The sequence below is a fragment of the Phoxinus phoxinus genome (assembly GCF_949152265.1).
Source record: "Phoxinus phoxinus genome assembly, chromosome: 6".
NCBI classification, from domain to species: domain Eukaryota; kingdom Metazoa; phylum Chordata; class Actinopteri; order Cypriniformes; family Leuciscidae; genus Phoxinus; species Phoxinus phoxinus.
In genome coordinates this window covers 316825-328945 of record NC_136881.1, presented here as the reverse complement: position 1 = coordinate 328945, position 12121 = coordinate 316825, and the positions used below count along the sequence as shown (strand labels likewise).

Sequence of the window (12121 nt, the reverse complement as noted above, 5' to 3'; positions counted from 1 at the left end):
TCGCGGAGCAGGCGAACCGTTGAGGACCCAACGAAGCCCCTGCATTCCACTTCGACGGGACATGTGGTGGCTCTCCAGCCGGCCTCTCTGCAGTCTTCTGCCAGGTCTGCATACTTGGCACGCCTCCATTCCCCCCTCCCATGGGACAGTGAGCTCCACCGACAGGATAGTCATGGCTCTGACCACATGATCAGGTCTGGCCGGAGCAAAGTTTCTACGATCTCCCTGGGGAATTGGAGCTGCCTCCGCAGGTCACCCTCATGTTCCACTCACTGCCGGATGAGAGGACTCTAGATATTGCTCTCTGGTGAGGGTGGCGCGGAAGGTCTACTATTAGCCTCCTGTCTACATGCCACCTCTGCTAGCTTCCTCAACACCAGATCGGGTCGCCACCGATAGCGGCCTTGGGACAATGCTGTCTTGCAGCCCGACTGGATGTGCTGGAGGCTTGCATTGCTGGTTCTGCAAAGGAAGACCCTAACCCTAACCCTAACCCTAACCCATGACACATGCCTGTCTGTGACTCCTTCCCATGACATCCAGCCTCCCTGCCGGCTCTGGGACACCGCCTTGATGTCGAGGCGCTCCTGCTCGGTCCTTGTAGCTTCTGCCACCATGGCTCTCCGCTCTTCCTTGGAGGCCTTTGACCAGACCTCGCTCCTAAACCCAACCCTAACCCAACCCTAACCCTAACCCTAACTCACGATCTCTCAGCCTGATAATTGCCATGTCAACCTCTTCCTGGGCTTTCCACTTCCTCCCTGTTTGTATCTTAGGGCCAGCTGCTCTCACCAGTGGGTCAGTGGATTCCCTCAGCTCCAGCTCCATCCCAGCCTTCTCCTGCTTGTATCCCAGGCCACTGGATCGCAGTGGCGGCTGTAGTGTGTTCCTGCCGAAGAGCCTGCGTCTGATAGGCATCTCGGCAGACCCAGCCGCTTCCAGATGAATGAGTTTAGGAACGAGGAGGGAACTTCGCTCATCTTCAGATTTAATTAGAGCATAAAAATACGCAGACTTTTAAGTCAGGTTTGTTGCTGATGCCAAAGATCGTATCCAATCAAACTTCAGCACAAAGTCATCTGCCATTTGGTAGAAACTCTCAAAACAGATGTAATTGTGAGTCTGACCTTCAGCCACCAGAGGACGCTGTCGAGTTGCCTATGAATAATGCAAATCAGCTGCATAGTGTCGATTGGTCCAATAATTCAAACATGCTCATGAGTCCTGACTGGTGGTTTAGTCACCATTACTACTTGATCAAAGTGTGTGTGTGTGTGTGTGTGTGTGTGTGTGTGTGTGTGTGTGTGTGTGTGTGTGTGTGTGTGTGTGTGTGTGTGTGTGTGTGTGTGTTGACACTCCCTCATCATTTTCTTCTTGTCAAACCAGTTTCTCCGGATCTGATGCAAATCAGGGTGTTTTTCAGTAAAATGGCGAGAAATAAGTTTCCAAGAGTTCACAAACTACATCTAACATTGACTCAACACAACAGAAGTCATTACTTTATTAATTTGGACTAGTTTTGACTAGTTTTGACTAGTTTGTTCCTCATCAGTATCTCGGTGTCACAGGTCGCTGTGGTGTGTGTGGCTTTTCTAACATGAACTGTGAGACATATAAAGGCATCAGGCGAGCTGAGACTCGCGCGGGGCGGGACTTCACTGTTCCTGAGTTTCTGTGTTTTCAACATCTCCAGTTCTTTCATACCTGTGTGACACACACACACACACACACACACACCTGTGACACTGAGAGATGGCGGCAACACTGGGGATATTGGGGATCTGTCTGCTGTTCAGTGGTAAGTGAGCTTTAATCTGTTTGAATCTGTGAATAAGTGTGTGTATTTACTCAGATCCTCGTGAATCAGATTCATGTCCAGTAGAGCTTCAGGCACACACACACACACACACACACACACACACACACACACACACACACACACACCATGAGAATCACTTCAGGCTGAGTTGTGTTCGGATGGCTTCTCTTCGTGTGCTTCTCAGTGCAATAAAGTAATGAAAGCTCATTATTATTAACCCAGTCTCTCCAGAATACAGTGACAGCCCGTAGTTCTACCAGAAAGACTCGGGAGAATAAATACTGTGACTATTAACATTTATTAAGAGCTCAGCAAACAATCAAGTTCTTTGGCGTAGGCCCCGTCCGTAGCTTGCAATCCTGGGGTTCGGACTCTGCATATCCCGCCTGAAGACGAAGGCAGGGGCGCAGCCGACCCCCTGCGGAGTAAGGGAAGGGGCCATCTGGTGGTGGGGAGGATGGAGGTGAAAGACATCTTGGTGTTATGTGGAGGATGGAGGGAAGGACCCGTCTTGGTGGTGGTGGGGAGGGTGGAGGTGAATGGAGCGACAGCATCTGCGAACTCAGACGTGTGTAAGTACCAACCTTTTATACCAAAAGTATTAGGATATGATCCTCTGCATGAACTGTCACGAACACACACAAGACGAGAAGATCCAATTTGCAGTATTTATTTAAGGGTAATCCGTACTCACAACAGTCCAGGCAAGGGTCGAAATCAAAAGGCAATCCAAATAACATAAGATAACAGGAACGGAAGTGTGGGGGCAATATACAACGACTCCGTGACATGGACTGAAACAGACAGGGTATTTATACACAGAACCAAACAATGTAATGGGAAACAGCTGCGTGCAATGATGAGTGATGAGAACAGACAAAGGATCGTGGGAAATGCAGTTCCAGAATGAATGGTGACAGTAAGGGAGAGAGACCTCTAGTGGACACCCGGGGAACACAAACCAGACACTGTGACATGAACAGTGTTGCTCCTGATATTGTGAGTCCCAGTCTCCGTCTCCATTAGGATATGCGCTGGGTCATGTTTTGACTGTGACCGTTATGCTTTTGCCTCTATTTGGATCTTGTTGTTGCTCGCGTTTATGTCTTGAATAAAGCCTTCGAACGCACACTGAGCCCCTTCTGCCTACTTCTATCCGACACTTTATTTGATGCTTTATAAAAGTTTGATAAAAGTTCATCAGGAAGAGCGTCACAGCATAAGCCATGTTGATACCAAACCAGAGCCCAGATGAAGTTGTCGGAGGTAGCAACAGTAACTAAGGGGGGCGGGGCTTAGCCAAAGGCCAAAGTATTCCCGGCAGAACTTGCACTAGAGCTTCATTTATTCAACGTGATCAAGAGATTTATCTGTAGTTCCACAGAACAGCAACTCTTTCCTCTGAGCCAACGCCCAAACGAACTATACACACACACACACACACACACACACACTCACACACACACACGCACACACTCGCACACACACACACTCACACACACACACACTCGCACACACACACACGCACACACTCGCACACACACACGCACACACACACACACACACACTCACACACACACACACACACACACTCGCACACACACACGCACACACACACACACACACACCTCACCTGTTCCTCCGACTGCAATGGCTTGACTCTAGAGATAATGAAGTCTTCTGTTTCATCGAGGAAAAGACTCCATTAATATTACTCTATTACTCTATCATTTCATCATCGATATCTCAAACTGTCCACACTAATCTCACACTCGCATGTTCATCAGCTGCCGGCTCATTTGTGTCTGATTTAGGAGAAACATCTGAGACAAAGATATCACTAACATGAATATAAGGAGAACTCCATTAATCTCGTGATAAGTGCAGAAGCCACATGTGAACAGTAAAAAATGTAATTAATTTACATGCATTTCCGTCATAACTTTACAAATATGTTTCCAGCCTCAGGCTGTTGGTGCCGTTACCGGTCAAAGGGTTTGGAGTGATGAAGATGTTTTTATGTTTCTGCAAGAGTCTCTTCTGCTCACCAAAGCTGCGTTTATCTGATCAGAAATACAGCAAAACAGTGAATATTATTATAATGTAGATCTGCTGTTCTATGTGAATATACAGTAAAGTGTAATTTATTCCTGTGATCAAAGCTGAGTTTATCATCATTACTCCAGTCTTCAGTGTCACATGATCCTCCAGAAATCAGAATAATATGAGGATCTGATGATCAAGACACAGTTATGATTATTATCAGTGTTGAACACAGTTGTGCTTCTGACTTTTGCTGAAACCGTCATGCATTGTATTTTTCAGGATTCTTTGATGAATGGAAAGTTCAAAAGAACAGCATTTATTTGTAAAAAAAAGTAAAATAATTTGTAACATAATTTATACATGTCGTTACTAACACTTTTATAACTATGTAATGCATCCTTGATGAATAAAAGTATTAAAAAATTAATGACCACAAACTGTTGAATGGTAATGTATCACAGTTTCCACAAAAATATGAGGAAGTAAAAAGTGTGTGTGTGTCTGTGTCTGTGTGTGTCTGTGTGTGTCTGTGTGTGTCTTTGTGTGTCTGTGTGTGTCTTTGTGTGTCTGTGTGTGTCTGTGTGTGTCTTTGTGTGTCTGTGTGTGTCTGTGTGTGTCTGTGTGTGTGTGTGTGTGTGTGTGTGTGTGTGTGTCTGTGTGTGTCTGTGTGTGTCTGTGTGTGTCTGTGTCTGTGTCTGTGTCTGTGTGTGTCTGTGTGTGTCTGTGTGTGTCTGTGTGTGTCTGTGTGTGTCTGTGTGTGTCTTTGTGTGTCTGTGTGTGTCTGTGTCTGTGTCTGTGTCTGTGTGTGTCTGTGTGTGTCTGTGTGTGTGTGTGTGTGTGTGTGTCTGTGTCTGTGTCTGTGTCTGTGTGTGTCTGTGTGTGTCTGTGTGTGTCTGTGTGTGTCTGTGTTTGTCTGTGTGTGTGTGTCTCTGTGTGTGTGTGTGTGTGTGTCTGTGTGTGTCTCTGTGTGTGTGTGTGTGTGTGTGTGTGTGTGTCTGTGTGTGTCTCTGTGTGTGTGTGTGTGTGTGTGTGTGTGTCTGTGTCTGTGTGTGTCTGTGTGTCTGTGTGTGTCTCTGTGTGTGTGTGTGTGTGTGTCTGTGTGTCTGTGTGTGTCTCTGTGTGTGTGTGTGTGTGTCTGTGTGTCTGTGTGTGTCTCTGTGTGTGTGTGTGTGTGTGTGTGTCTGTGTGTCTGTGTGTGTCTCTGTGTGTGTGTGTGTGTGTGTGTGTGTGTGTGTCTGTGTCTGTGTGTCTGTGTCTGTGTGTGTGTGTGTGTGTGTGTGTGTGTGTGTCTGTGTGTGTCTCTGTGTGTGTGTGTGTGTGTGTGTCTGTGTGTCTGTGTGTCTGTGTCTGTGTGTGTGTGTGTGTGTGTGTGTGTGTGTGTGTGTGTGTGTGTGTGTGTCTGTGTGTGTGTCTGTGTCTGTGTGTGTGTGTGTGTGTGTGTGTGTCTGTGTCTGTGTCTGTGTCTGTGTGTGTGTGTGTGTGTGTGTGTGTGTTTCACAGGAGTGCGGGTCACTTCTTCGGCCATGAGTGTGACTATCGCAGCTAAACAGTATAAGATTGCCAGAGGTGATGATGTGGTGATACCCTGCACATTCACACCGCAGCCGGCGGCTGAGAGCGTCCGCATCACGTGGACAGCAGCTCCAGATGTGGCGGGAGATCCAGCGGTACTGAAGCACTAGCATCCGCTTCATCCGCCACTCATACTAGAGCTCATATCCATGTGTTCATGTTGGGTTGGACTGAACTTGTACTGTTTTTTTCACAGATCAAAATCCTCTCTTTCAACAGTCCCACTCAATATAACCCTAACCCTAACCCACCGAAGGTGCAGACGAAATATAAAGGCAGGGCGATTCTAAAACAAGACATCGCTGGCGGGAAAGCAGATCTGCAGCTCTTGAAAGTCACTAGCGCAGACAATCACTTTTACGAGTGTGGAGTTGAGAATGTGGATAATGAGGAGGACGGTGGGTCTGCCACGACCAGTCTCATAGTCTTGGGTAAGACACACACACACACACACACACACACACACACACACACACACACACACACACACACACACACACACACACACACACACACACACACACACACACACACACACTCACTCACTCACTCACTCACTCACTCACTCACTCACTCACTCACTCACTCACACACACACACACACACACACACACACACACACACACACACACACAGATCTGCTGGACACTTCAGAGAGATGCTTATGCAGAATGTTATCGAATGACTCGACTACTTGCCACACGTGTCCAGTTTCTTCACTTTGAGAAACACTCACCTCAGTCTCCTCAACTCTCTCACCACCAGTACCACAATTTTTTGCAACTATTTCTTCACAGCTTACTTCCTGATTAATCTGTGTTTCGTTCCTTTCTAATTCATCTCCCTTCTTTCCAGTGTCATCTAAATTCCTTCCTACACTAACCTTCTCACCATCATTCTCTTTTGACCCACTCATTATTTTAACTCAAACACCCGCCAACAGGTCAAACAAAGAAAAACCACTCACCTAATGCTATCTTTCTATCTTACACTTATGAACAGAAAGGGAAAAACTTATATCAGAAAAGTTTTGAACCAAAAACTAGAAAAGAAACAAGAAAAGAGGAATAAAAACCCCATTTAAATCGCTCCTCTCACCCGTGAGAAAACTCACACACCCCAAACTCCCAGAGAGAGGTTTAACAAGACTTTATTATTTACATAATAAAAACATTATTCACAACATCAAATACTCATCAAATAAAATAAATTAAAAATTAAGAACCAACTGGTCCTCATCAATTACACACAAAACATTTTTAAGACACCAAATATCATCAAAACACCCCTCATTCTTTATAAGATTATAATATACAAACTCTATATTTAACCGTCCAGCTACAAGGTTCTTGAACATTAGTTCAGCATCAGTACTAAGAAGATTCAGCCCTTCATTCTTTCTCGTCTTCCAAATTGCTAATTTTGCAGTTCCGATCAAGTAGTTTAACAAACACGCTTTCCTTCTGATTAAGAATCTGTACATCACACCCCCAATAAACACTTCTTCTGAGAATGTTTCATCAAACGCTTGAAACCATCTATCAAGAAGACTAAAAAGACCTTTCAACCTATCACATCTTAAAAACAAATGTTCCAAGTTTTCTACCATTCCACAAAACCTACACTGTTCGCCCACTGCCGGATTCAGGAGCGCCACGTGTCTGTCCGTAGCTATCGCCCGTGAGTAACCCTCCACTGCAGATCAGCCGTGCGCTTCTCTATGGGAGGCTTATACAGGGCTCTCCACCTGTCCCTCAGGAGGAAGTCTGGCTTCAACAAACCTGGCCACTTCGAGGCTTTTTGTCCTTTAAGAGAGTCCTGGTGCAAAACTTTGACTGTAGAGTAATATATTGCTTTTTTGGATGCAGACTCAAAATGTTCCAGCTGCGGGGTTTTAAAAGATAGAATTGACCCCACATCTTCATTTTCCGTCTTTATGAGATGAGAGATTTTAATTCCTGGGAGTTCCTGTTCATTCGTCATGTCCATCAAGGCTCCTCTCCCAATGTACTCTCTGTAACTACCTGGTAAGACATTGACAATCTCCTCCAACAACTTTTCTGTCAAGCGTGAAGATCTTAAACCAGTCATTTCTTTAAGTTCCTCCAGCGGCTTCCATCCATCTCTATTCAAGAGGTGTCCCAGCTTGACAATTCCATTTCTCTGTAAGCATGCACTCACACTCACAGAAGACAACAGTCTTGTTCGAGTCATTGGATTAAAAAACAATGGTTCCTCCAGAACCCAGTTCCCAGGTTCATCAACCTCTCTTTCAACTTTAAAACAGCTCTCCATGAATGCAACATTGTCCGGTAAAAGTGTGAAAGCTCAGACATGTTGATCTTCTCCAGGTTCATTAAAAATAAATGTCTATCCAATCCAAGACCCCCAGTTTTTTGAAGACTTGCCTTCGCAGTCTGAGACCACACCAAGTTCTTGTGGTAGAGAAGTCTCTGTGCTGCTTGGATTCTGAAAGCACAGATTCTGCTCCTCACGTCCACCAGACCTTGGCCTCCTTCTTGAACTGGAAGATAAAGTGCTGCTGCACGAATCCAGTGTTCTCCACTCCAGAAGAAGTTCACAAAAGTCCTTTGTATCCTGCAGATCAAGTCATCAGGTGGCTCCAGTACCACAAGTCTATGCCACAAGGTAGAGGCAGCCAGATTGTTTACCACCAGAACTCTCCCCCTGTACGACAAATGTGGTAATAGACATTTCCATCTAGACAACCGAGCATTCACCTTTTCCAGCATTCCCTCCCAATTTTTCCCTTTAAATGTTGTATTTCCTAAAAAAACACCTAAAAATTTTAACCCTTCTCTTACCCACAGCAATCCACCTGGTAATATTGGAGGTCCTAACCCTCCCCACTGACCAATAATCAGCCCTTCACTTTTTCCCCAGTTCATTTTTGCTGAAGATGCCCTCTCATATTTTTTAATAATTCCCGTTAAAACGTCAACCTCATTTTGGCTTGTGATAAAGACTGTAATATCGTCCGCATAGGCAGATAATGACACCCTGCTACTACTATTTATGCCAGGAAGTAGAATTCCATTCAGATCTCTCCTTATCCTACACAACAATGGCTCAATAGCGAGGCTATACAGTTGTCCAGAAAGCGGGCAACCCTGCCTAATACCCCTTGATACCGGTATTGGTGCACTCAATCCTCCACCAGCTTTAACCATCACAAAAACATTTGAATATAACAACTTAATATAAGATATAAAATTCTCTCCAAATCCAAAATGCTTTAAAACCTTAAGAAGATACACATGGTCAACCCGATCGAATGCTTTCTCTTGGTCCAAACAAAGAATACCCAGGTTGAAATTATTAAATTGGTTAAAATCAATTACATCCCTTAATAAAAAGAGGTTATCCATGATTGACCTTTTGGGAATACAATACGTCTGGTCATTTTGAACCAATAATTCTAAATAACACTTTAGCCTATTTGCTAAACACTTTGACAGTATTTTATAGTCCAAACACAATAGAGAAACTGGTCTCCAATTCTTTAGAAGACCTGGATTTCCTTTTTTTGGAAGCAAAGACAGTACAGCTCTTCGGCAGCTTATAGGAAGTGATCCACTTTTGATGCTTTGAATGAGTACTTCATACAGATCTTGTCCTAATATATTCCAAAACGCTTGGTAAAACTCAACCGGCAGTCCATCAATTCCCGGAGAACGTCCACAAGATAACTGTTTCATTGCTTCTGTAATCTCCTGAAAAGTTATTCGACTGTCTAGTGATTTTTTCCCCTCATCCTCCACCTGAGGTAAATCACTCAGCAAATCAGAAGCACTCTCAGCTTCACAGTCCTCAGCATCATACAGTTCTTTGTAAAAGTTAACTGCCAGCGTCTTTATTTCCACCGGGTCTGACGTTATAGTCCCATCCGGCCGTTGAAGATGATATATTTGTTTTTGTTGGGAGCTTTTCTTTTCAAGATTGAAAAAGAATGATGTAGGAGCATCCATGTCTTTAATGGAACAGATTCTCGCCCTTACAATTGCTCCTTTCACTTGCTCCTGTAATAACGAGCCAAGTTCTTTCTTTTTCTTATTCAACAGCTCACTCTGCCCAGTTCCATTATTAAAAATAGTACTTTCAATTCTTTGAATGTCTTTCTCCAAGCTTTTTACTGCAAACTTCACCCTTGATGTATTATGTGAACTGTAATTTTGGCAAAATATTCTTATATTTACTTTGCCAACATCCCACCACTGACACATGTTTTCAAAAGAATCTTTCCGCATTTTCCATTTATTCCAGAATAGTTTAAAACTATCACAAAATAAAGCATCTTGTAATAATTTAACATTAAAATGCCAAAAATAATTTGGCTTTGTAATTGTCTTCATGTTTAAATCAAATAAAACCAAGTGGTGATCTGAAGACCCAACAGGTAAAATAACAGCATTCATCACCTTATTATTCCATGTTTTATCAATATAAAATCTGTCTAGTCTTGCCCCACTAACTCTATTCTCAGACGCTTTAAGCCATGTATATTGTCTAATCCCTATATTTCTTTTCCTCCAAATATCAATCAAATTAAGCTCTTTTATGATTTTTGATAATACCACACTTGATTATGAGGTTCTTCCCCATTCCTATCAAGTATAAAATCCACAGTGCAGTTCCAGTCACCTCCAATGATAACACACACCTGATCTCCAATTTTTTGAACAGCATTTTTAAGTTTCATAAAAACCTCCACTCGCTCAGGCCCAATATTTGGTGCATAAACATTTATAAGCACAAACACAGTTCCCTTAAATTCTATATGCATTAGTAATACTCTTCCCTTTACAACTTCTTCTACAACTAAAATATTTACATTTATATTTTTTGAGAATAATATGGCCACACCAGAACTCAAATTTGTCCCATGGCTTAGCACACATTTTCCTTCCCACCATCTATCCCATTCCGACTCATTTTCTGTATTGGAATGTGTCTCTTGTAAAAAAACAATATCCACCTTCTTAATTCTAAATAATTCTGACACCATTGCTAACTTATTTCCATCCCTACCCCCATTTATATTTAAGGAGCCTGCTCTCAAAAACTCCATAAAAAGGGAAAAATATAAAGAGGACAGAAACAGAGTGAAAAGACAAAGAATAGCCGACACCCTGTGTGTTCTAATCATTTTGTGAAGCGTTTGCCCTACTCTTTCTTAACTTCGTTAAGATCTTCCTTAGCCGAAATCTTTTCTGCTTGCTAAGAACCTCATGACTAACGTTTCTTTGTAACAAAGTCACCGACACTATAAATTTCCCTATGTCTGGGAAGAAATCTTTGACTTCCACAGTCTTTCCAAAAGTTGTATCAAGAAAGTCATTTATTTACATTTACATTTACATTTATTCATTTAGCTGACGCTTTTATCCAAAGCGACTTACAATTGCTATATATCAGAGGTCGCACGCCTCTGGAGCAAGTAGGGGTTAAGTGTCTTGCTCAGGGACACATTGGTGTCTCACAGTGGATTTGAACCCGGGTCTCTCACACCAAAGGCATGTGTCTTATCCATTGTATCTATTTCTTGCAGTGTGTATGTGTCCTCCATGATTTGTGAACCAAATTCTGAAATTTCAGGGAAAATATCATCATCTCCCATTTCAGAATCAGAACACATTTCAACACTGTTAGATACTTCCGAATCGTCAATTTGAGCCATTGCAACATTTATTTTTCCCCTGTTGACATCATCAGTCATCACACTACTTTCCCCCATTTTAGATGCATCATCTTGTCCACTAGAAATCTCGTTTTCATCAACATCATCTTTCTGATCATTACTGTCAATCAAATCAGCATTAACAACGTTCCTCCCCTCTGTAATCTGAGTTGGTACTTTCTCATAAGTTGCTTCATCAGTATTATTCTGGACATCGTCATTTCTTTCCTGAACAACCTCAACAGCAGCACCATGTTCAGCTACCTCCTCCTCCTGCCTATCCTGGGCCTTATGTGGGCACGCCATCCTCTTATGCCCAATATCCCCACACTCAAAGCACTTCATGCTACCAGTATTAGCGTAAACCACATAGGTTTTTCCCTCGTGGCCAACTCTAAACGATACATCCAGCTCTGGCTGATTCAAAAACATAAACACTTGCCGCCTGAACGACATAACGTGCTTCAAAGCTTCGTTTCTACACCTCAGTGGAATAGTTCTAATCCCACTTGCAAACTTTCCATATCTCGCCAACGCCCTTTCAATTTCATCATTATGAATGAAAGGGGGGACATTAGACACGGTTATACGGGTCGTTGGCGTTACCAGCGGTGAAACGGTAAGAAAATCTCCACCGATTTGCCTGTTCTTCCTCCTTTACAAACACCACTACCGCCTTATTCATCCTCGACGCCGAAGAAATGTTTTCAAATCCGATTAGTTCTCCAACCACCAGTAACACATCTTCCACCGTCACGCCTTGTGTAGGCACACACCTGACGCCCTGACGGAGCGACACAGGAGACGCCAGCACCTCCGCGGCCGCGGGGTGAGACGCCATCTCGATGCCGCCACAAAAGTTTCCAAATAAACAGTATTTGCTCCTCCAGTCAAAAAGTATTCCCCTTCTAATACATTTTAATGAATGTGCAATAGAAAAAAGAAATACGAAAAATTCTCCTGCACTCCCCGTGAAACCCTCACGC

General features: G+C 43.4%; 1 protein-coding gene across 4 annotated transcripts in view; it reads left to right on the top strand.

Annotated features, from left to right (window-relative positions):
• Positions 1 to 1640: 1640 nt before the first annotated feature.
• LOC307000087 (cell surface A33 antigen-like) overlaps positions 1641 to 12121 on the top strand; it is a 28438-nt gene continuing 17957 nt past the window's right edge. For 2 of the 4 annotated variants that reach the window (XR_013797974.1, XM_079615354.1), the window contains exons 1-3: positions 1641 to 1798; positions 5366 to 5532; positions 5634 to 5868. Coding sequence is in view for 2 of the 4 variants with exons in the window: in XM_079615354.1 (XP_079471480.1) it covers positions 1753 to 1798; positions 5366 to 5532; positions 5634 to 5868 (448 nt within the window). In the remaining 2 variants the exon portion in view is untranslated. Of the gene's footprint in view, positions 1799 to 2156; positions 2392 to 5365; positions 5533 to 5633; positions 5869 to 12121 lie in introns of those variants that run through there. The other 2 variants (XR_013797975.1, XM_079615355.1) reach the window with 1 other exon arrangement.